The 27,147-nt window shown below is 35.1% G+C and overlaps 1 protein-coding gene across 1 annotated transcript in view; it reads right to left on the reverse strand.

The window, feature by feature from the left end:
- Positions 1 to 533: 533 nt before the first annotated feature.
- LOC122812307 (complement C3-like) overlaps positions 534 to 27,147 on the reverse strand; it is a 2,177,376-nt gene continuing 2,150,762 nt past the window's right edge. The window contains exon 41 of the mRNA XM_044084710.1: positions 534 to 911. Coding sequence (XP_043940645.1) covers positions 770 to 911 — 142 coding nt within the window. The 3' untranslated portion in view covers positions 534 to 769. The remainder of the gene's footprint in view (positions 912 to 27,147) is intronic.

Genomic DNA, 27,147 nt, shown 5'->3' on the forward strand with positions numbered 1-27,147 from the left:
CCAATCCCAGATGTACTAATCATGTGTACAGGTTAAGTACCAATCCCAGATGTACTAATCATGCGTACAGGTTATGTACCAATCTTAGATGTACTAATCATTTGTACAGGTTGTGTACCAATTTCAGCTGTCGTAGTCCTAAGTACAGGTAGTTACCAATCTCAGCTGTCTTAGTCATGTGTACAGGTTATTTACCAATCCCAGATGTATTAATCATGCATACAGATTATGTAGCAATACCAGATGTACTAATCATGCATACTGGGCAAGCACCCATCATTGCTCAGCTGTTCATGCATGCAGGATACATACTCTCAAACCTGGACTTGTCTGGATATTTACCCATTGCAGCTGGTTTAGTAATGCAGTCAAGGTATATGCCTTTTGAAAGCTGCTGTAGTTATAAGGAGAAACTGTCTACCCACACCACCCGGACTGTCTTTGCATGCCCCATTTTATTAATAGACATCTGTTTAGACTCTGCAAACATTTATTTTACTGAAATAGCTTAAATGAAGGAAGCACAAAAGTGGTGACTGATAAAAATATTATTTTTATTTAAAGTACACTGTTATCAGAATACTGAATATGATTAGATATTGATTGTACTTTTGTCAGATTAGTGCAAAGAACTTGCTTTATGAAATGCATTTGTATTACTGAATGTAAGTGATATGTAAGGCATGCTTCTTAAGACAGGCTGAAGTACATTTTCTTTTCATATTCAGTCTGAACAAAGCATTTCAACTGCCAGAAATGTAAACAGTGGCTAGAACTGACAACCGAAACTGATGATATTTTCACTAAACTCTAGGAGATCTGTACACTTCTTGTGATGTTTGCTGTCTTGGCATTCAACATCATTTGGCCACCACTCGATCCATGAATTTTTGCCAATAACGTAAGTCACCCTGAAATATAAAACATTAGAATTGTAAAAGTCTGGCATGAATGCATTTCGATAAGGTTTTAATTTTGTATAATGTTTATTTTATTTCCATCCTTTTATATGTGGCTAGTATCAACTCACTGAATTTGCAGTTAACTAGTCAGTGATGTAGTCTAATGATTCTGTTTATTTTTTATGAATAGATGCCGCTTATAGATATGAATTTGAGACTTGTGGCCAATAGTTCAATTCTGTATATTTCTGAAGACTTTAATCCTTATTGGTTCTGCTTTCTTTTCTGATTTATATTACCTAGTTATGGCATTTACTACTTACATGTCTTTTATCATTAATTATACAAATTCAAAGAAAAGATGGGGAATTAAAACTTTTACATCAGTTTTAACACAGATGCAATACAAGGGCACTTAAGTGACAAAAGGAATTTTACTTGTATATTTTTAATATACTTATGAGAATTTTTTCACATGATTTTATTATCACAAAGATTTAAGATTTTGGCACTTTAAATGTGTAATATTAAAAGGGATCAAGTGACTGTTGACAATGCATTAAATAAGGTTTGAATACTATGTTGGTTGGTTCTGGTGAAGTCCTAAAATAAAGGAGGATGAAGGCAGTTAACCAACATTAACAATTAAAGATTTAAAAGTCTATCAAAAATGCAGAATTCCTAATTCTCACATAATAACATGTAGCATCTACTCACATGATGTAACACATACTCACAGAAGGACATGATCATATAAAAATTCAACATACTCATAGAATTCCGAGTCCTCAGCTAATAACATATAAAATGTACATACTCATAGAATTCTTATTCCTCATATAATAAGATGTATCACCTACTCTAGGGATATTGTATACCCTCACAGAAGCACATAAACAGATACAACTTGTACACACTGATAGAATTCCTCATCCTCGTATAATAACATGTATCACATACTCCTGCGATATTGTTTATCCTCACAAAAGCACATAATCAGATACAACTTGTACATACTCATAGAATTCCTAGTCCTCATATATTAACATGTATCAGCTACTTCAGGGATATTATTAATATATTATATATACATAATAATAACATGCATCACCTACTCCTGTGACTATGTATATCCTAACAGAAGCACATAATAAGATACAACGTGTACATACTCATAAAATTCCTAGTATTCATATAATAACATGTATCACCTACTCCCAGGATATTTTATATCATCACAGGCGCACAATCAGATACACCTTGTACTTACTCCTAGAATTCCTAGTCATCATTTAATAACATGCATCACCTACTTCCGGGACATTCTACATCCTCACAGAAGCATATAAGCCGATACTACTTATACATACTTTCAGAATTCCTAATCCTCATAGAATAACATTTATCACCTACTCCCAGAATATTGTATATCCTCATAGAAGCATGTAATCAGATACAACTTGTACATACTCATACAATTCCTAGTCCTCGCAGAATATCATGTATCACCTACTCCCCGGATATTGTATAATCACACGGAAGAACATAATCAAAAACAAATTGTACATACTCATAGAAGTCCTAGTCCTCAAATATAATAACACGTATCACCTACTCCCAGGATATTGTATAATCTAACAAAAGCACATAAGCAGATACAACTTTTATATACTCATATAATTCCTAGTCCTCAGATTATAAAAATGTGTCACTGACTCCCGGGATATTATAAATCCCCACAGAAGCACATAATCAGATACAACTTGTACATACTCATAAAATTCCTAATACTCATATAATAACATGCATCACATACTCTCAGGATATTATGTATCCTCACAGAAGCAGGTAATCAGATAAAACTTGTACATACTCATAGAATTCCTAGTCCTCATATAATAACATATATTACCTATTCCTGGCATATTGTATATCCTCACAGAAGCACATAATCAGATACAACTTGTACATACTCATACAATTCCTAATCGTCATATAATAACATGTATCACCTACTCCCAGGATACTATATATCCTCAAAGAAGAACATAATCAGATACAACTTGTACATACTCATAGAATTCCTAGTCCTCAGATTATGACATGTATCACCTACTCCCAGGATATTGCATGTCCTCACAGAAACACATAATCAGACACAAATTGTATATACTCATAGAATTCCTAGTCCTCATATAATAACATGCATCACTTACTCCGAGGATATTGTATATCCTCACAGAAGCACATAAACAGATACAACTTGTACATATTTATAGAATTCCTTGTCCTCAGGTAATAACATATATTACCTACTCCCAGGATATTGTATATCCTCACAGCAGCTTATAATCAGATACAACTTATACATACTCATAGAATTCTTTGTCCTCATATAATAACATGTATCACCTACTCTCAGGATATTGTATATCCTCACAGAAGCATATAATCAGATACAACTTGTACATACTCATAGAATTCCTAATCTTCATGTAACATGTAGCACCTACTCCCAGAATATTGTATATTCTCATAGAATCACATAATCAGATACAACTTGTACACACTCAAAGAATTCCTAGTCCTCACAGACTAACATATGCCACCTACTCCCAGGATATTGAATATCTGCACAAAAGCACATATGATACAGCTTGTACATACTCATAAAATTCCTACTCCACATATAGTGACATGTATAACTTAGTCCCAGGATATTGTATGTCCTCACAGAAAAACATAATCAGATAAAACTTGTACATACTTATGAATTCCTAGTCCTCAGATAAATTTCTTTGTCCTCATAAAATAACATGTATCCCCTACTCCCGGGATATTGTATATCATCACAGAAGCACATACTCAGATACAACTTGTACATACTCATAGAATTCCTACTCCTCAGATAATAAAATGTATCACCTACTCCAATGATATTGGATAATCTCAAAGAAGCACATAATCAGCTACAACTTGTACATAGTCATATAATTCCTAATCCTCTTGTAATAACATGTATCACCTACTTCCAGGATATTGTATATCCTCACAGAAGGACAAAATCAGATACATCTACATACCCAAAGAATTCCTAGTCTTCACAGACAATCATATGCCACCAAATCCCGGGATATTATAAATCCCCACATAAGAACATAATTAGATACAACTTATACATACTCAAAGAATTCCTAACCATCATATAATAACACGCATCACATACTCCCCGGACATTGTATATCCTCACAGAAGCACATAATAAGATAAAACTTGCACCTACTCAAAGAATTCCTAGTCCTCATATAATAATATGTATTACCTACTCCCAGAATATTGTATATCCTCACAGAAGCACATAATCTGATACAACTTGTACATACTCATAGATTTCCTAGTCCTCAGATAATGACATGTATCACCTACTCCCAGGATATTGCATGTCCTCACAGAAGCACATAATCAGATACAAATCATACATACTCAGAGAATTTTTAGTCCTCATGAAATAAGATGCATCACTTACTCCCAGGATATTCTACATCCTCACAGAAGCACATAATCAGATACAACTTGCACATACTCATAGAATTCCTAATCCTCAGATAATAACATATATCCTTTACTCCCGGGATACTGCATAACCTCCCAGAAGATCATAATCAGAGACAACTTGTACATACTCATAGAATTCCTTGTCCTCAGATAACAGTATGTATCACCTACTCCCAGGATATTGTATATGCTCACAGAAGCACATAACCAGATACAACTTGTGCATACTCGTAGAATTCCAAGTCCTCAGATAATAACACATATCATCTACTTCCAGGATATTGCATATCCTCACAGAAGCACATAATCACGTACAAGTTGTACATACTCTGAGAATTATTAGTTTTCAGATAATAACATGTATCAGCTACTCCCACGATATTGTATATCCTCACAGAAGCATATAATCAGATACAACTTGCACATACTCATAGAATTCCTAGTCCTCATATAATAACATGAATCAACTACTACCAGGATATTGTATATCCTTGCAGAAGCACAAAATCAGATACAACTTGTACATACTCATAGAATTCCTAGTCTTCACAGACAATCATATGTCACCTACTCCTAGGGATATTGTATATCCTCACAGATGCACATAATCAGATACAACTTGTACATACTCATAGAATTCCTAGACGTCACATACTAACATGTGTCTTCTACTCTGCAGATATTGTATAAACTCACAGAAGAACATAATCAGATACAATTTGTATATTCTCATAAAATTCCTAGTCCTCATATAATAACTTGTATCACCTACTCCTGGGATACTGGATAACTTCGCAGAAGCACATAATCAGATACATCTTGAACATAGTCCTTGAATTCCTAATCTTCATTTTATAACATGTATCACCTACTCCAAGGTGTATCCTTACAGAAGCAGATAATCAGATAAAACTTGTGCATACTCATCGAATTCCAAGTGATCATATAATAACATGTATTACCTACTCCCGGGATATTTTATATCCTCACAGAAGCACATAATCAGATACAACTTGTACATACTCATAGAATTCCTAGTCCTCAGGTAATAACATGCATCACCTACTCCTATGATATTGTATATCCTGTCAGAAGCACATAATCAGATACAACTTGCAAATACTTATAAAATTTCTAATCCTTATATAATAACATGCATCACATACTCCCAGGATATTGTAACTCATCACAGAAGCAAATAATCAGATAAAACTTGTACATACTCATTGAATTACAAGTGCTCACATAATAACATGTATTACCTACTGCCAGGATATTGTTTATCCTCACAGAGGCACATAATCAGATACAACTTGTACATTCTCATAGAACTCCTAGACCTCAGATAAAGACATGTATCACATACTCTCAGGATATTGCATGTCCTCACAGAAGCACATAATCAGATACAAATTGTACATACTCATAAAATTCCTAGTCCTCAGGGTTGGGTGGGTGGCTTAATGGCTAAAATGTTTGCCTTACAAACACAAAGTACAGAGTTTGAATCTCACAAGGGATAATTGGCTAGACTTAAAATGGCTCACAAGGGCAGTTAGCTTAGTACTAAACTATGAACTATGAAACTATGAACTATGAACTATAATAACATGCATCACTTACTCCCAGGATAGTGTATATCCTCACAGAAGCACATATTCAGATACAACTTGCGCATACTCATATAATTCCTAATCCTCAGATTATAACATGTATCCAGTACTAACGGGATACTGTATAACCTCCCAGAAGCACTTAATCAGATACATCTTGTACATGCCCATAGAATTCTTAATCCTCAGATAACAACATGTATCACCTACTCCCAGGATATTGTATAACCTCAAAGAAGCACATAATGAGATACAACTTGTACATACTCATAGAATTCCTAATCCTCAGATAACATGTATCCTTTACTCCCGGGATACTGCATAACCTCCCAGAAGATCATAATCAGAGACAACTTGTACATACTCATAGAATTCCTTGTCCTCAGATAACAGTATGCATCACCTACTCCCAGGATATTGTATATGCTCACAGAAGCACATAACCAGATACAACTTGTGCATACTCGTAGAATTCCAAGTCCTCAGATAATAACACATATCATCTACTTCCAGGATATTGCATATCCTCACAGAAGCACATAATCACGTACAAGTTGTACATACTCTGAGAATTATTAGTTTTCAGATAATAACATGTATCAGCTACTCCCACGATATTGTATATCCTCACAGAAGCATATAATCAGATACAACTTGCACATACTCATAGAATTCCTAGTCCTCATATAATAACATGAATCAACTACTACCAGGATATTGTATATCCTTGCAGAAGCACAAAATCAGATACAACATGTACATACTCATAGAATTCCTAGTCTTCACAGACAATCATATGTCACCTACTCCTAGGGATATTGTTTATCCTCACAGAAGCACGTAATCAGATACAACTTGTACATACTCATAGAATTCCTAGACGCCACATACTAACATGTGTCTTCTACTCTGCAGATATTGTATAAACTCACAGAAGAACATAATCAGTTACAATTTGTATATTCTCATAAAATTCCTAGTCTTCATATAATAACTTGTATCACCTACTCCTGGGATATTGGATAACTTTGCAGAAGCACATAATCAGATACATCTTGAACATAGGCCTTGAATTCCTAATTTTCATTTTATAACATGTATCACCTACTCCAAGGATATTGTATATCCTTACAGAAGCAGATAATCAGATAAAACTTGTGCATACCCATTGAATTCCAAGTGCTCATATAATAACATGTATTACCTACTCCCGGGATATTGTATATCCTCACGGAAGCACATAATCAGATACAACTTGTACATGCTCATAGAATTCCTAGTCCTCAGGTAATAACATGCATCACCTACTCCTATGATATTGTATATCCTGTCAGAAGCACATAATCAGATACAACTTGCAAATACTTATAAAATTTCTAATCCTCATATAATAACATGCATCACATACTCCCAGGATATTGTACCTCATCACAGAAGCAAATAATCAGATAAAACGTACATACTCATTGAATTACAAGTGCTCACATAATAGCATGTATTACCTACTCCCAGGATATTGTTTATCCTCACAGAGGCACATAATCAGATACAACTTATACATTCTCATAGAATTCCTAGACTTCAAATAAAGACATGTATCACGTACTCTCAAGATATTGCATGTCCTCACAGAAGCACATAATCAGATACAAATTGTACATACTCATAGAATTCCTAGTCCTCAGGTTGGGAGGGTGGCTTAATGGCTAAGGTGTTTGCCTTACAAACACAAGGTACAGAGTTTGAATCTCACAAGGGATAATTGGCTAGACTTAAAATGGCTCACAAAGGCAGTTAGCTTAGTACTAAACTACGAACTATGAAACTATGAACTATGAACTATAATAACATGCATCACTTACTCCAGGATAGTGTATATCCTCACAGAAGCACATATTCAGATACAACTTGCGCATACTCATATAATTCCTAATCCTCAGATTATAACATGTATCCAGTACTAACAGGATACTGTATAACCTCCCACAAGCACTTAATCAGATACATCTTGTACACGCTCATAGAATTCTTAATCCTCAGATAACAATATGTATCACCTACTCCCAGGATATCGTATAACCTCACAGAAGCACATAATGAGATACAACTTGCACATACTCATAGAATTCCTAATCCTCAGATAATAACATGTTTCCTTTACTCTCGGGATACTGCATAACCTCCCAGAAGATCATAATCAGAGACAACTTGTACATACTCATATAATTCCTTGCCCTCATATAATAAAATGTATCACCTACTCCCAGGATATTGTATATCCTCAAAGAAGCACGTAATCAGATACAACTTGTACCTACTCATAGAATTCCTTGTCCTCAGATAACAGTATGCATTACCTACTCCCAGGATATTGTATATGCTCACAGAAGCACATAACGAGATACAACTTGTGCATACTCGTAGAATTCCAAGTCCTCAGATAATAACACATATCACCTACTTCCAGGATATTGCATATCGTCACAGAAGCACATAATCACATACAAGTTGTACATACTCTGAGAATTATTAGTTTTCAGATAATAACATGTATCAGCTACTCCCAGGATATTGTATATCCTTGCAGAAGCACAAAATCAGATACAACTTGTACATACTCATAGAATTCCTAGTCTTCACAGACAATCATATGTCACCTACTCCTAGGGATATTGGATAACTTCGCAGAAGCACATAATCAGATACATCTTGAACATAGTCCTAGAATTTCTAATCCTCATTTTATAACATGTATCTCCTACTCCCAGGATATTGTATATCCTTACAGAAGCAGATAATCAGATAAAACTTGTGCATACTCATTGAATTCCAAGTGCTCATATAATAACATGTATTACCTACTCCCAGGATATTGTATATCCTCACAGAAGCACATAATCAGATATAACTTGTACATACTCATAGAATTCCTAGTCCTCAGATAATAACATGTATCACCTACTCCTATGATATTGTATATCCTAACAGAAGCACATAATCAGATACAACTTGCAAATACTTATAGTATTTCTAATCCTCATATAATAACATGCATCACATACTCCCAGGATATTGTAACTCATCACAGAAGCAAATAATCAGATAAAACTTGTACATACTCATTGAATTCCTAGTCCTCAGATAGTAACATGCATCACCTACTCCTATGATATTGTATATCCTAACAGAAGCACATAATCAGATACAACTTGCAAATACTTATAGTATTTCTAATCCTCATATAATAACATGCATCACATACTCCCAGGATATTGTAACTCATCACAGAAGCAAATAATCAGATAAAACTTGTACATACACATTGAATTCCATGTGCTCACATAATAACATGTATTACCTACTCCCGGGATATTGTTTATCCTCACAGAGGCACATAATTAGATACAACTTGTACATTCTCATAGAATTCCTAGACCTCAGATAAAGACATGTATCACGTACTCTCAGGATATTGCATGTCCTCACAGAAGCACATAATCAGATACAAATTGTACATACTCATATAATTCCTAGTCCTCATATAATAACATGCATCACTTACTCCCAGGATAATGTATATCCTCACAGAAGCACATACTCAGATACAACTTGTGCATACTCATAGAATTCCTAATCCTCAGATTATAACATGTATCCAGTACTAACGGGATACTGTATAACCTCCCAGAAGCACATAATCAGATACATCTTGTACACGCTCATAGAATTCTTAATCCTCAGATAACAACATGTATCACCTACTCTCAGGATATTGTATACCTCACAGAAGCACATAATGAGATACAACTTGTACATACACTGAGAATTCATAGTCCTCATAAAATAACATGTATCAGCTACTCCCAGGATATTGTATTTCCTCACAAAAGCACATAATCAGATACAACTTGTACATATTCATAGAATTCCCAGTCCTCATATATTAACATGTATCACCTATTCTCTGGATATTGTATAGCCTCATAAAAGCACCTCATCAGATACAACTTGTACATACTCATAGAATTTCTAGTCCTCATATAATAACATGTATCACCTACTCCCAGGATATTGCATATCCTCACAGAAGCACATAATCAAATAGAACTTGTACATACTCATATAATTCATAATCCTCAGATAATAACATGTATCACCTACTCCCAGGATATTGTATAACCTCAGAGAAGCACATAATCTGATACTTGTACATACTCATAGAATTCCTTGTCATCAGATAATAACATGTATCACCTACACCAAGGAAATTGTATATCATCACAGAAGCACATAATGAGATACAACTTGTACATACTAATAGAATTCCTTTTCCTGACAGACTATCATATGTCACCTACTCCCCAGGTTTTGTATAACCACACCAAAAAACAAAATCAGAAACAAATTGGACATACTCATATAATTCCTAGTCCTCTAATAATAAAATGTATCACCTACTCCAGGGATATTTTATGCCCTCATAGAAGTACATAATCAAATACAACTTGTACATACGCATAGAATTCTAAGTCCTCAGATAAAACAATGTATCACCTACTCCCAAGATATTGTATATCCTCACAGAAGCACATAATCAGATACAACTTGTACATACACATAGAATTCCTAGTCCTTAAATAATAACATGTATCACCTACTCCCAGGATATTGTATATCCTCACAGAAGCACATAATCAGATACAACTTGTACATACTCATAGATTTCTTTGTCCTCATATAATAACATGTATCCCCTACTCTCGGGATATTGTATATCATCACAGAAGCGCATATTCAGATACAACTTGTACATACTCACAGAATTTCTACTCCTCAGATAATAAAATGTATCACCTACTCCAATGAAATTGGATAATCTCAAAGAAGCACATAATCAGCTACAACTTGTACATAGTCATAGAATTCCTAATCCTCTTGTAATAACATGCATCACCTACTTCCAGGATATTGTATATCCTCACAGAAGCACATAATCAGATACATCTACATACCCATAGAGTTTCTAGTCTTCACAGACTATCATATGCCACCGTATCCTGGGATATTATAAATCCCCACATAAGAACATAATTAGATACAACTTATACATACTCAAAGTATTCCTAATCATCATATAATAACACGCATCACATACTCCCTGGACATTGTATATCCTCACAGAAGCACATAATCAGATAAAACTTGCACATACTCAAAGAATTCCTAGTCCTCATATAATAACATGTATTACCTACTCCCGGGATATTGTAAATCATTACAGTAGCACATAATAAGATACAACTTATACATACTCATGGAATTCCTAATCGTATATATATATTGTATATCCTCACAGAAGCACATAATCTGATACAACTTGTACATACTCATAGATTTCCTAGTCCTCAGATAATGACATGTATCACCTACTCCCAGGATATTGCATGTCCTCACAGAAGCACATAATCAGATACAAATCATACATACTCAGAGAATTTTTAGTCCTCATATAATAACATTCATCACTTACTCCCAGGATACTCATGGAATTTCTAATCGCCATATAATAACATGTATTACCTACTCCCAGAATATTGTATATCCTCCCAGAAGATCATAATCAGACAACTTGTACATACTCATAGAATTCCTTGCCCTCATATAATAACATGTATCACCTACTCCCAGGATATTGTATATCCTCAAAGAAGCACGTAATCAGATACAACTTGTACCTACTCATAGAATTCCTTGTCCTCAGTTAACAGTATGCATCACCTACTCCCAGGATATTGTATATGCTCACAGAAGCACATAACCAGATACAACTTGTGCATACTCGTAGAATTCCAAGTCCTCAGATAATAACACATATCACCTACTTCCAGGATATTGCATATCCTCACAGAAGCACATAATCACATACAAGTTGTACATACTCTGAGAAATATTAGTTTTCAGATAATAACATGTATCAGCTACTCCCAGGATACTGTATATCCTCACAGAAGCACATAGTCAGATACAACTTGCACATACTCATAGAATTCCTAGTCCTCCGATAATAACATGAATCATCTACTACCAGGATATTGTATATCCTTGCAGAAGCACATAATCAGATGCAACTTGTACATACTCACAGAATTCCTAATCCTCAAATAATAACATGTATCAGCTACTCCCGGGATATTGTATAACCTCACAGAAGCACAAAATCAGATATAGCTTGTACATACTCATAGAATTCCTAGTCTTCACAGACAATCATATGTCACCTACTCCTAGGGATATTGTATATCCTCACAGATGCACATAATCAGATACAACTTGTACATACTCATAGAATTCCTAGACGTCACTTACTAACATGTGTCTTCTACTCCACACATATTGTATAAACTCACAGAAGAACATAATCAGATACAATTTGTATATTCTCAAAAAATTCCTCGTCCTAATATAATAACTTGTATCACCTACTCCCGGGATATTGGATAACTTCGCAGAAGCACATAATCAGATACATCTTGAACATAGTCCTAGAATTCCGAATCCTCATTTTATAACATGTATCTCCTACTCCCAGGATATTGTATATCCTTACAGAAGCAGATAATCAGATAAAACTTGTGTATATTCATTGAATTCCAAGTGCTCATATAATAACATGTATTACCTACTCCTGGGATATTGTATATCCTCACAGAAACACATAATCAGATATAATTTGTACATACTCATAGAATTCCTAGTCCTCAGGTAATAACATGCATCACCTACTCCTATGATATTGTATACCCTAACAGAAGCACATAATCAGATATTGCAAATACTTATAGTAACATGTATCAGCTACTCCCAGGATATTGTATTTCCTCACAGAAGCACATAATCAGATACAACTTGTACATACTCATAGAATTCCCAGTCCTCATATAATAACATGTATCACCTATTCCCTGGATATTGTATAGCCTCATAGAAGCACCTAATCAGATACAACTTGTACATACTCACAGAATTCCTAGTCCTCATATAATTACATGTATCATGTACTCCCAGGATATTGTATATCCTTAAAGAAGCATTTAATCAGATACAACTTGTACATACTCATAGAATCCCTAGTACTCAGAATATAACATGTATCAACTACTCCCTGGATATTGTATAAACTCACAGAAGCACATAATCAGATACAAATTTTATATTCTCATAGAATCCTAGTCCTCTCATAATAACATGTATCACCTACTCCCTTGGAATTGTATATGCTCACAAAAGCAAATAATCAGATACAACTTGTACATATTCATAGAATTCCTAGTCCTCAGATAATAACATGTATCACCTACTCCCAGGATATAGTATATCCTCAAAAAAGCACAAAATCAGATGCAACTTGTGCGTTCCCATAGAATTTCTAGTCCTCATATAATAACATGTATCACCTACTCCCAGGATATTGTGTTTCCTTACAGTAGCACAATCATATACAACTTGTACATACTCATAGAATTCCTAATCCTCAGATAATAACATGCATCACGAACTCCCAGGATATTGTATAACTTAACAGAAGCACATAGTCAGATACAACTTGTACATACTCATAGAAATCCTAGTGCTTAGATAATAACATGTATCACCTACTCCCCGTATATTGTATATCCTCAAAGAAGCACATAATCAGATACAAATTACACATACTCAGATATCCTAGTCCTCATATAATAACATGTATCATTTACTCCCAGAATAATGTATATCCTCACATAAGCACATAATCACATACAACTTGTACATACTCATAGAATTCCTAGTCCTCAGATAATATCATGTATCACGTACTCCCAGGATATTGTACATCCTCACAGAAGTACATAATAAGATACAAACAATACACATTCATAGACTTCCTAGTCCTCACAGAGTAACATGTATGACCTACTCTACAGATATTGTATAACCACACAGAAGAACATAATCAGATACAACTTGTACATACTCACATAATTCCTAGTCTTCAGATAATAAAATGTATCACCTACTCCCAGGATATTGTATATCCTCACAGAAGCACATAATCAGATACAACTTGTACATACTCATAGACTTCCTAATCCTCATATAATAACATGTCTCGTCTAGTCTCAGCATATTGTATATCCTCACAGAAGCACATAATCAGATACAATGTGTACATATTCACAGAATTTCTAGTCCTCTTATAATAACATGTATCACCTATTCCCGAGATATTGTATATCCTCGCAGAGGCACTTAGATACAAATCACACATACTCATAGAATTCCTAGCCCTCATATAATAATATGTATCACGTACTCCCAAGATATTGTATATCCTCACAGAAGCATATATTCAGATACAGCTTGTACACACTCATAGAATTCCTAGTTTACAGATAATAACATGTATCACCTAATCACAGAATATTGTATGTCCTCACAGAAGCATATAATCAGATACAAATCGTACATACTCATAGAATTCCTAATCCTCATATCATAAGATGTATCACCTACTCCCAGGATATTGTACATTCTCACAGAAGGACGTTATCAGATACAACTTGTAGATACTCATAGAAATCCAAGTCCTCAGATAATAACATGTATCACATACTCCCAGGATATTGTATATCCTCAAAGAAGCAAATAATCAGATACAACCAGTACATACTCTGATAATTCATAGTCCTCAAAAAATAACATGTATCACCTACTCCCAGGATATTGTATATCCTCAAAGAAGCACATAATCAGATACAACTTGTACATACTCATAGAATTCCTAGTGCTCAGATAATAACAAGTATCACCATCTCCCCGGATATTGTATAACCTCACAGCAGCACAAAATCAGATACAAATTGTATATTCTCATATAATTCCTAGTCCTCATATAATAACATGTATCATCTATTCCCGGGGAATTGTATATCCTCAAAAAAGCAAATAATCAGATACAACTTGTACATACCCATAGAATTCCTAGCCCTCATATAATAACATGTATCACCTACTCCCGGGATATTGTATATCCTCAAAGAAGCACAAAATCAGATACAACTTATACATACTCACAGAATTCATAGTCCTCATATAATAACATGCATCACCTACTCCCAGGATATTGTATTTCCTCACAGTAGCACAATCATATACAACTTGTACATACTCAGAATTCCTAGTCCTCAGATAATAACATGCATAACAAACTCGTAGCATATTGTATAACTTCACAGAAGCACATAATCTGATACAACTTGTACATACTCATAGAAATCCTAGTCCTTAGGTAATAACATGTATCCTTTACTCCCAGAATATTGTATATCCTCACAGAAGCAACATAATCAGATAGAACTTGTACATGCTCATAGAATTCCTAGTCCTCCATTAATATCATGTATCATCTACTCCCAGGATATTGTATATCTTCACAGAAGCACATTATAAGATACAAACAATACATCTTCATAGAATTCCCAGTCCTCACAGACTAACATGTATCACCTACTCTACAGATATTGTATAACCACACAGAAGAACATAATCAGATACAAATTGTACATACTCATAGAAGTCCTTGTCCTCATATAATAACATGTATCACCTACTCCCAGGATATTGTATATCCTCACAGAAGTACATAATCAGATACAACTTGTACATACTCACATAATTCCTAGTCCTCAGATCATAACATGTATCACCTACTCCCAGGATATTGTATAACCTCACAGAAGCACATAATCAGATACAACTTGCACATACTCATAGAATTCCTAGTCCTCATATAATAACATGTATCCTTTACTCCCTGGATATTGTACATTCTCACAGAAGCACATAATCAGATACAAATTGTACATACACATATAAATCCTAGTCCTCATGTAATAACATGCATCACCTACTCCCAAGATATTGTATATCCCCACAGAAGCACATAATCAGTTACAACTTGTACATACTCATATAATTCATAATACTCATATAATAAAATTTATCAAATACTCCCAGGATATTATATATCCTCAATTAAGCAGATAATCAGATACAACTTGTAGATACTCATAGAATTCTTAGTCCTCATATAATAACCTGTATCACATACTCTCGGGATATTGTATATTCTCAAAAAAGCACATATTCAGATACAACTTGTACATCCTCATAGTATTCCTAACCCTCTGATAATAACATGCAAAACGTACTCCAAGGATATTGTATAACCTCATGAAAACACATAACCAGATACAACTTGTACATACTCAAAGAATTCCTAGTCCTCATATAATAACATGTATCATCTACTCCCTGGATAATTTACATCCACACATAAGCACATAATCAGATACAAATTGTACATACACATAGAATGTTTTGTCCTCCTATAATAACATGCATCACCTACTACCAGGACATTGTATATCCTCAAAGAAGCACATAATTAGATACAACTTGTACATACTCACAGAATTCCTAGTACTCATATAATAACATGTATCACCTACTCCCTGGATATTGTACATCCTCACAGAAGCACATAATCAGATACAAATTGCCCATACACATAGAATTCCTAGTCTTCATATAATAACATGCATCACCTACTTCCGGAATATTGTATATCCCCACAGAAGCACATTATCAGATGCAACTTGTACATACTCATATAATTCCTAATCTTCCGATAATAAAATGCATCACATACTCCCAGGATATTGTATATCCTCAAAGAAGCACATAATTAGATACAACTTGTACATACTCACAGAATTCCTAGTCCTCATATAATAACATGTATCACCTACTCTCAGAATATTCTTCTTCTCCCTTTATTTTATTTTTCTCCAGCTGCTCAAATATTTTATACTCACCTTTTCCACTTCTGGTTGTGCCCTATTGGACTCCAAAGACCAGCTAAATCCACCTACCTAAACCTGCCTGGGTAATCTAAAAGCCACAGCAACTAATATTGTATGCTACAAATTAAATTACTTTTTGTTTTTCTTTTAAGTACTAGACCACTATACCTCCTAGGTGTACTAGTTAAACTGCCATATCTGCCAGCAGCCATTCCCCCGTGTTTTTTACTACTGTTGCTTTCCACTATCTGTCTCTATGATACTGCAACCACCAACCTGTATTGTAGTACCCCTCTAAACTCTCCGTTCTCCATTACTTTTCTTTTTATCCAACTGCTGCAATCTCTTTACAAGGCACTTACAGGCTTTGATTACTAGATGGCAGTCTATACCCACCTCTAATCCCACTTTATTTCTCTTCCTACCTCCAACATTAAACCTTTCACGCTTGTTGCACTCTTCTCCTTTACCATCTACTTCCATAGTCCTTTATACCTGGAACCTCCTTCCATAGTCCTTATAAACCCTTTACCTAACCCTCCTCTCCATCTCTACTACTCCTAGGTTAACCCTTACTCTCCCAGGTTTCCCCTCTATTCTACTTCCCCCTTCCTTAGACTCACAACTTCTGCCTTTTGACTTACTGCCTCCTGTTCTTACCTTCCACTTTACTGATTGTTTCTTCTCACTGATTTCACCTTACCTGGGTCTGCCCTGCTTCGTTCGCCCTGCGGGCTCACTCCGCTCCCCTACCCTACCCCCAATTCCCACCCACCCCCAGTACTCCTAGCCTTATACCTCACTTAATCACTCCCCTTTTTTTCTCAACCAATCACACAGCTCTGCATCACTAAGCCATTCCTCTATCTCTTTCTTATCTAATTAGTTCACATTACCACTCACGTGAACTACTCCTATCTTACCTATCCTTACCATCCTCTACACTAACGACCTCCAATTCCACCTCCTTTTCAACCTCCATTAATTTCTTTCTTGTATATTATAAACCTCCCTCATTCTCCTATAACAACCTCATCTATTTTTCAACCTCACCAACTCACACAAGCTAAACTCACCTGATATCTACTCACCACCATGGCCCTAACTCTCACAACTAATTTCACACACATGTTACTCTTAACTACCACAATAGCCTCACTGACCATACCTTATTCTCTCACCTTCTTTGAAAATCTTACTCTACTTGAACAAAACCAACATGTCCAACAAACTGTATCATCTTCTTTCATCTACACGCTTAACCACAGTAACATCACATCTACCTAAAATTATATACTACCAAAATATCACAGAACTCATGTGACGTACTTCTCTATCAAAAAAAGTCTTAACAATTCCCACAAAATCTTTAAATTCCCACATTATCTCCAACATCTCCTCTACTTATACGGGGATATTCATCCAAACCCTGGCCCCAACAATGACAATAACAATAGCCTTGATAATGTAACTTTACCTAAACATTCTATACTAGCTAACACACCTAATTCCCTTCTGATAGCCCACCTTAATATTAGAAGTATCAACAATACAATTTCCCACCTGCACGCACTCCTGGATTTACACTCATTTGATATTCTATGTCTTACAGAAACCTGGCTAAAACCTGCTACCCTAGACCAGGAAATTACCCCTCCAGGTTATAATATTCTTAGATGTGACCGCAAAACCAAAAAAGGTGGAGGCATAGCCATTCTCTATAAATCTAATCTCCAGGTTTCCCTCTTTAATGAACTACCATCATTAGATGCTAAATCTGAAATGTTGTCTACCAAACTCCAAATAAACAACTGCAAATCTATCTACCTAATTTGTATGTATCTTCCCCCTGGTAAAAATACTACTATTCTCGAAAACTTACTTAATTACCTCTCTACCAAAGTACCACAGTAGACCATTGTACTGGGTGACTTCAACATAGACTGGCTTACTTGCAATTCCCTGAACCCTACTAACCACTTAAATCTCTGTGGATTCACTCAACTAATAACCACTTCTACTAGAATCCACAAACCTAACAGGAAATAATCTACTCTTGACTGGATCCTTATTAACAACCACCCTAGCAATTATACTCCAGGAACCCTTCCCAACAATATTAGTGACCATATGCTCACTTACATAATCAGAAAAAAACTTCATATCCCAACTACTCATAATCTCAAAACTTCCTGCTCAAAAAAATTCTTTAACCCAGATAGTTTCCTTAATGAATTGCAAGCATGTGACTGGTCACCACTGACCCATCTTGAACTTGATGAGGCTGTGACCTACTTCAACACTAACTTTCTTCAAATACTAGACTACCACGCACCTTACCACTCCACTAGAACAAAAACAACATCTGCCCCATGGCTTACTAAACAAACTAAGCAAAAAATGCTCCTTAGAAACAAAATATGGGCTAAATGGAGGGCTACCAAATGCCCATCTGATCACCTCCTCTTTAAACAATTAAGAAATGCCACCAAGAAGGACACTCTTAGAGACAAAAAAAGACTTCTACCTTCACCTCCAACAATACACTCAACAAACTCCACAAAAATTTTGGTCAGGGTTAAACAAACTTCTTCAGCCAGGTCACTCTACTACTCCTGCCCCATTAGGTTTCAACCATAATAATTCCAACCTGATCCCTGATGCCTTTAATAAATACTTTATAGAAGCCATTCAATCCCTAGCCAATTCTCTACCTCCAACTACTACCTTCCCACCTAATACCTTCAAGACTTCATCTCCTACCTTTCATATACACCCTGTTCCTACATCTCTTATCTACAAGCTACTTAAAAAACTGAAACCTTGCACCCCTTCTGCCGACCGTCTCCCATCTGAATACCTACAAATTGCCACAAAAGCTATAGACTACCCCATATCTATCCTTATTAAAAGAACTATCTCTGAAGGTAAAATCCCTACCATATGGAAAGTATCCCACATCATTCCTCTACATAAAAGTGGATCTTCTATAGAGCTTTCTAACTATAGACCTATTGCCTTACTCTCCCCACTAGCTAAGATAATGGAAAAATGTATTCACAAACAACTACTCAACCACTTACTACAAAATAATCTACTAGCCAACTGCCAACATGGCTTTAGACCATTCCACAGCACAACAGCTGCCCTTCTATCCTTCACTGACTCTATAAATAAAAATCGTAACATTAACTCCTTTTCCTCTGCGCTATTTATAGACCTGTCAAAAGCCTTTGATATGGTTAACCATAACTTACTTCTACATAAACTAAAGTATCATTCTCTTGCTCAACTAGCATTACAATGGTTTAGGTGTTATCTTCTAAACAGACAGCAAGCAGTACTTTGGGATAACAAACTGTCATCATTACTTCCAGTAAATATTGGAGTCCTACAAGGCTCTATCTTAGGTCCCCTTCTTTTTTCCATATTTATCAATGACCTCCATATGAACATACCTCAAGCCACCTGCATCCAATATGCAGATGACTCAACCTTAATCTGTACTGCTAAGAACATAGCCTCCCTCCAGTCCCTAACCAAAACTGTTTTCCAAAATGTAGAAAACTGGTTTATACAACATTGCCTCCTGCTTAATCCCAAAACAACAAAACTACTGCTTTTTACTCCATCGCATAAATCACCCACTCCATTCTTCTCTATTACCTCTAACAATGCTACAAACATAACCCCTGATACTACCACCTGCCTACTAGGTGTTACAATTGATAATCGTCTTAACTATGATGACCATATTAACTCCACCATAAAGACTGTTAACAAAAAACTTGGAACCCTCTATAGAATTAAACCCTTCCTTATTGCCACAGCCAGGAAAACTATTGCCCAAACCCACCTCATTTCTACCCTTTTCTATGCCTCTGCTATATACACAAACCTATCTAAAAATAATATCTCAAAACTTTCTACCTGTTATAATAGCATAGCTAGATTTATCACAAGCTCTCCATTTCAAACTCACCATTGCCTTAACCTTAAACAACTAGGATAGCTAGAATTGCAGAACCATATCCTCTGTCAACAGTTACGTATCACTCAAAATATCCTATACCACCCCAATAACACCCCTATCCTCACTAATCTGATTTCACCATAAAAAAATCTAGCTACACTATGTTCTGCTAATAAACTCCTGGTCTCCTCAGTTAAATCTAACAACAAAGCTGGTGACTCACTTTTCTCAAACACTATAGGTAAAAACTGGAATCACCTCCCTCCTGAACTATCTAACCTACCTTCTGCTTCTCTATTCAAAAAGCATATTAAAGAACATCTTAAAACTCAGTGGCTTTGTCCTTGTGCTAACCCAGACTGAAACTCCCCCCCCCCTGCTCATACCCCTTCCCCTCTCCCCTAACCTACACCTCCGAATCTACTTATTTCTCTTTTTTTTCTTATAGTAATAGGATAAATGTAAGGACCTGACTCTGTTTGCTCATACCCAGCTTGTGCTTAGTGTACTTGTTATTTTTTATTTAGTTTAATCTTTTAACATAATGTCTATAGTCAATATTTTTACTACTTTTTTTCTTTAACCAACTGTACCTCTGTACTGTTATTATACATGTCTTTGTTATATATTGTTAACATTGTTACTGTTCATGCTTGGAGCTTTTGTCCCCAGGCCTCTACTGAAAATGGACATATATCCAGTTAGACTAGCCCGGTCAACAAATGTAAAATAAAAAATAAAATAAATAATTGTATATCCTCACAGAAGCACATAATCAGATACAAGTTGTACATACACATATAATTACTAATCCTCATATATTAACATGTATCAGCTACTTCCAGGATATTGTATAACCTCACGGAAACACACACCCAGATACAAGTTGTACATACTCATAGAATTCCTAATCCTCATATATTAACACGTATCAGCAACTCCCAGGATATTGTATAACCTCACAGAAGCACATAATCAGTTATAACTTGCATATATTCATAGAATTCCTTGTCCTCAGGTAATAACATGTATCACCTACTCCCAGGATATTGTATATCCTCAAAGAAGCACATAATCAGATACAACTTATAAATACATATATAATTCCTAGTCCTCATATAATAACATGTATCACCTACTCCCAGGATATTGTAAATCCTCACAGAAGCACATATTCAGATACAACTTGTACATACACATAGAATTCCTAGCCCTCAGATAATAACATGCATCACTTACTCCCAGGATATTGTATAACCTCATGAAAACACATAACCAGATACAACTTGTACATACTCATAGAATTCCTAGTCCTCAGATAATAAAATGTATCACCTACTCCCAGGATATTGTATATCCTCAGAGATGCACATAATCAGATACAACTTGCACATACTCATATAATTCCTAGTCCTCATATAATAACATGTATCACCTACTCTCTGGATATTGTACATCCTCACAGAAGCACGTAATCAGATACAAATTGCCCATACACATAGAATTCCTAGTCCTCATATAATAACATGCATCACCTACTCCCGAGGTATTGTATATCCTTATAGAAGCACATAAGCTGATACAACTTGTACATACTCAAAGAATTCCTATTACTCATATAATAACATGAATCACCTACCTCCAGGATATTGTATATCCTCACAGAAGCACATAATCAGATACAACTTGTGCATACTCATAGAATTCCTAATCCTCATGTAATAACATGTATCACCTACCCCCAGTATATTGTAAATCCTCCCAGAAGCACATAATCAGATACAAAATGCAAATACTCATAGAATTCCTAATCCTCTTATAATAAAATGCATCACATAGTCCCAGGATATTGTAACTCCTCACAAAAACACATAATCAGGTAAAACTTGTACATACTCATTGAATTCCAAGTGCTCATGTATTACCTACTCCCGAGATATTGTATATCCTCACAGAGGCAAATAATCAGATACAACATTTACATAGTCATAGAATTCCTAATTGTCATATAATAACATGTATCACCTACTCCCAGGATATTATTTATCCTCACAAAAGCACATAAACAGATACAACTTGTACATTCTTATGAAATTCCTAGTCCTCAGACAAAGACATGTATCACCCACTCTCAGGATATTTGATGTCATCACAGAAGCACATAATCAGATACAAATCATACATACTCATAGAATTCCTAGTCCTCATATAATAACAAGCATCACCTAATACCAGGATATTGTATATCCCCACAGAAGCACATAATCAGATACAACTTGTACATGCTCAAAGAATTCCTAATCCTCAGATTAAAACATATATCCTTTACTCCCTTGATAGTTTATAACCTTCCAGAAGCACATAATCAGATACAACTTGTACATATTCATAGAAATCCTAGCCCTCATATAATAACAAGTATCACCTACTCCCAGGATATTGTATGTCGTCAAAGAAGCACATAATCAGATACAACTTGTACATACTCATAGAATTCCTAGTCTTCGGGTAATAACATGCATCACTTACTCCTATGGTATTGTATATCCTAACAGAGGCACATAATCAGATAAACCTTGTACATACTAATAGAATTCCAAGTCCTCGTATAATAACATGTAACACCTACTCCCAGGATACTGTATATCCTCACAGAAGTACATAATCAGATACAACTTGTACATACTCATAGAATTCTTAGCCCTCAGATAATAACAGGCATCACCTACTCCCAGTATATTGTATATCCTCACAGAAACACATAATATGATACAACTTGTACACATTCATAGAATTTCTTGTTGTCATATAATAACATGCATCACATACTCTAAGGATATTGTATATCCTCACAGAAGCACATATTCAGATACAACTTGTACATACTCATAGAATTCCTAGTAGTCAGATAAAAACATGTATCCCCTTCTCCCAGGATATTGTATATCGTCACTGAAGTACATACTCAGATACAACTTTTGCATACTCATAGAAGTCCTAGTTCTCGGATAATAACATGTATCACCTACTCCTAGAATATTGTACATCCTCACAGAAGCACATAATCAGATACAACTTGCACATACTCATAGAATTCCTAGTCCTCATATAATAACATGTATCCCCTACTCCCTGGATATTGTACATCCTCACAGAAGCACATAATCAGATACAAATTGTACATACACATAGAATTCCTAGTCCTCATATAATAACAAGCATCACCTAATACCAGGATATTGTATATCCTCACAGAAGCAAATAATCAGATACAACTTGTACATACCCATAGAATTCCGAATCCTCATATATTAACATGTATCAGCTACTCCTAGGATATTGTATAACCTCACAGAAGCACATATTCAGATACAACTTGCACATACTCATAGCATTCCTAGTAATCAGATAATAACATGCATCACCTACTCCTAAGATATTGTATAACCTCACAGAAGCACATAATCAGATACAACTTGTACATACCCATAGAATTCTGAATCCTCATATATTAACATATATCAGCTACTCGTGGGATATTGCATAACCTCACAGAAGCACATATTCAGACACAACTTGCACATACTCATAGAATTCCTAGTCCTCATATAATAACATGTATCCTTTACTCTCTGGATATTGTACATTCTCACAGAAGCACATAATCAGATACAAATTGTACATGCACATAGACATCCTAGCCCTCATGTAATAACTTGCATCACCTACTCCCAGGATATTGTATATCCCAACAGAAGCACATAATCAGATACAACTTGTACATACTCATAGAATTCCTAATTCTCAGATTATAACATGTGTCCTTTACTCCCGGGATACTGTATAACCTCCTAGAAGCCCATAATCAGATACAACTTGTACATATTCATAGAAATCCTAGCCCTCATATAAGAACATGTATCACCTACTCCCAGGATATTGTATATCCTCTAAGAAGCACATAATGAGATACAAATTGTACACACTCATAGAATTCCTAGTCCTCAGGTAATAACATGCATAACTTTATCCTATGATATTGTATATCCTAACAGAGGCACATAAACACATACAACTTGTACATACTCATAGAAGTCGGAGTCCTTATATAATAACATGTATCACTATCAGGTTATTGTATATCCTCACAGATGCACATAATCAGATACCACTTGTACATACTCATAGAATTCTTAGTCCTCAGATAATAACATGCATCACCTTCACCCAGTATATTGTAAATCCTCACAGAAGCACATAATCTGATACACCTTTACATATTCATAGAATTTCTTGTCCTCATATAATAACATTTATCACCTACTCTCAGGATATTGTATATCCTCACAGAAGCACATATTCAGATACATCTTGTACATAGTCATAGAATTCCTAGTCCTCAGATAACAACATGCATCAACTACTTGTAGGATATTGTATAACCTCACAGAAAAACATAACCAGATACAACTTTTACATACTCATATGTATCCTAATCCTCTTATAACAACATGTATTACCTACTCCCAGGATATTGTATATCCTCACAGAAGCACATAATCAGATACAACTTTTATATACTCATATAATTCTTAGTCTTCAGATAATAACACGCATCACCTTCTCCCAGTATATTGTATATCCTCACAGGAGCACATAAGCTAATACACCTTGTACATATTTATAGAATTTCTTGTCCTTATATAATAACATGCATCACCTACTCTCAGGATATTGTATATCTTCAAAGAAGCACATAATCAGATACAACTTGTACATACTCATAGAATTCCTAGTCCTCAGGCAATAACATGCATCACTTACTCCTATGATATTGTATATCCTTACAGAGGCACATAATCAGATACAACTTGTACATACTCATAGAATTCTTAGTCCTCAGATAATAACACGCGTCACCTACTCCCAGTATATTGTATATCCTTACAGAAGTACATAATCTGTTTCAATTTGTACATAGTCATAGAATTCCTAGTCCTCTGATAATAACATGCATCACCTACTCGCAAGATATTGTATAACCTCACAGAAACACATAACCAGATACAACTTGTACATACTCATATAATTCCTAATCCTCATATATTAACATGTATCAGCTACTCCCAGGATATTGTATAACCTCACAAAAGCACATAATCAGAAAAAACTTATACATACTCATAGAAATCCTAGTCCTCAGATAATCACATGTATCACCTACTCCCAGTATATTGTATATCCTCAAAGAAGCACATAATCATATACAAATTACACATACTGAGATATCCTTGTCCTCATATAACACCATGTATTATTTACTCCCAGAATATTGTATATCCTCAGAGAAGCACATAATCAGATACAACTTGTACATACTCATTGAATTCCTAGTCCTCAGTTAATATCATGTGTCACCTACTCCCAGGATATTGTATATCCTCACAGAAGCACATAATTGGATACAACTTGTACATACTCATAGATTTCCTAATCCTCATGTATAAACATGTATCACCTACTCTCAGAATATTGCATATCCTCATAGAAGCACATAATCAGATACAACTTGCACATAGTCATAGAATTCCTAGACCTCAGATAAAAACATGCATCACATACTCCCAATATATTGCAAATTCTCCAAGAAGCATGTAATCAGATTACAACTTTCAAATACTGATAGAATTCCGACTCCTCTTATAATAACATATATCACATACTCCCAGGATATTGTATATCCTCACAGAAGCACATAATCAGATACACCTTGTACATACTCATAGATTTTCTAACAGTCATATGATAACATGTATCACCTACACCCAATATATTGTTTATCCTCACAGAAGCACATAATCAGACACAACTTGTACATTCTCATAGAATTCCTAGTCATCATATAAAGACATGTATCACCTACTCTCAGCATATTGCATGTCCTCATAGAAGCACATAATCAGATAGAAATCACACATACACATAGAATTCTTAGTCCTCATATAATAACATGTATCACCTACTCCCAGGTTATTGTATATCCTCACAGAAGCACATAATCATATACAACTTGTACATACTCATAAAATTCATAAAATTCAGATTATAACATGTATCCTTTACTCCTGGGATACTGTATAACTGCCAATGCATATAATCAAATACAACTTGTACATACTCATAGATTTCCTAATCATCATATA

Source organism: Protopterus annectens, chromosome 9.part0, assembly GCF_019279795.1.
Source record: "Protopterus annectens isolate FY-2018-M chromosome 9.part0, PAN1.0, whole genome shotgun sequence".
Lineage (NCBI taxonomy): Eukaryota > Metazoa > Chordata > Ceratodontiformes > Protopteridae > Protopterus > Protopterus annectens.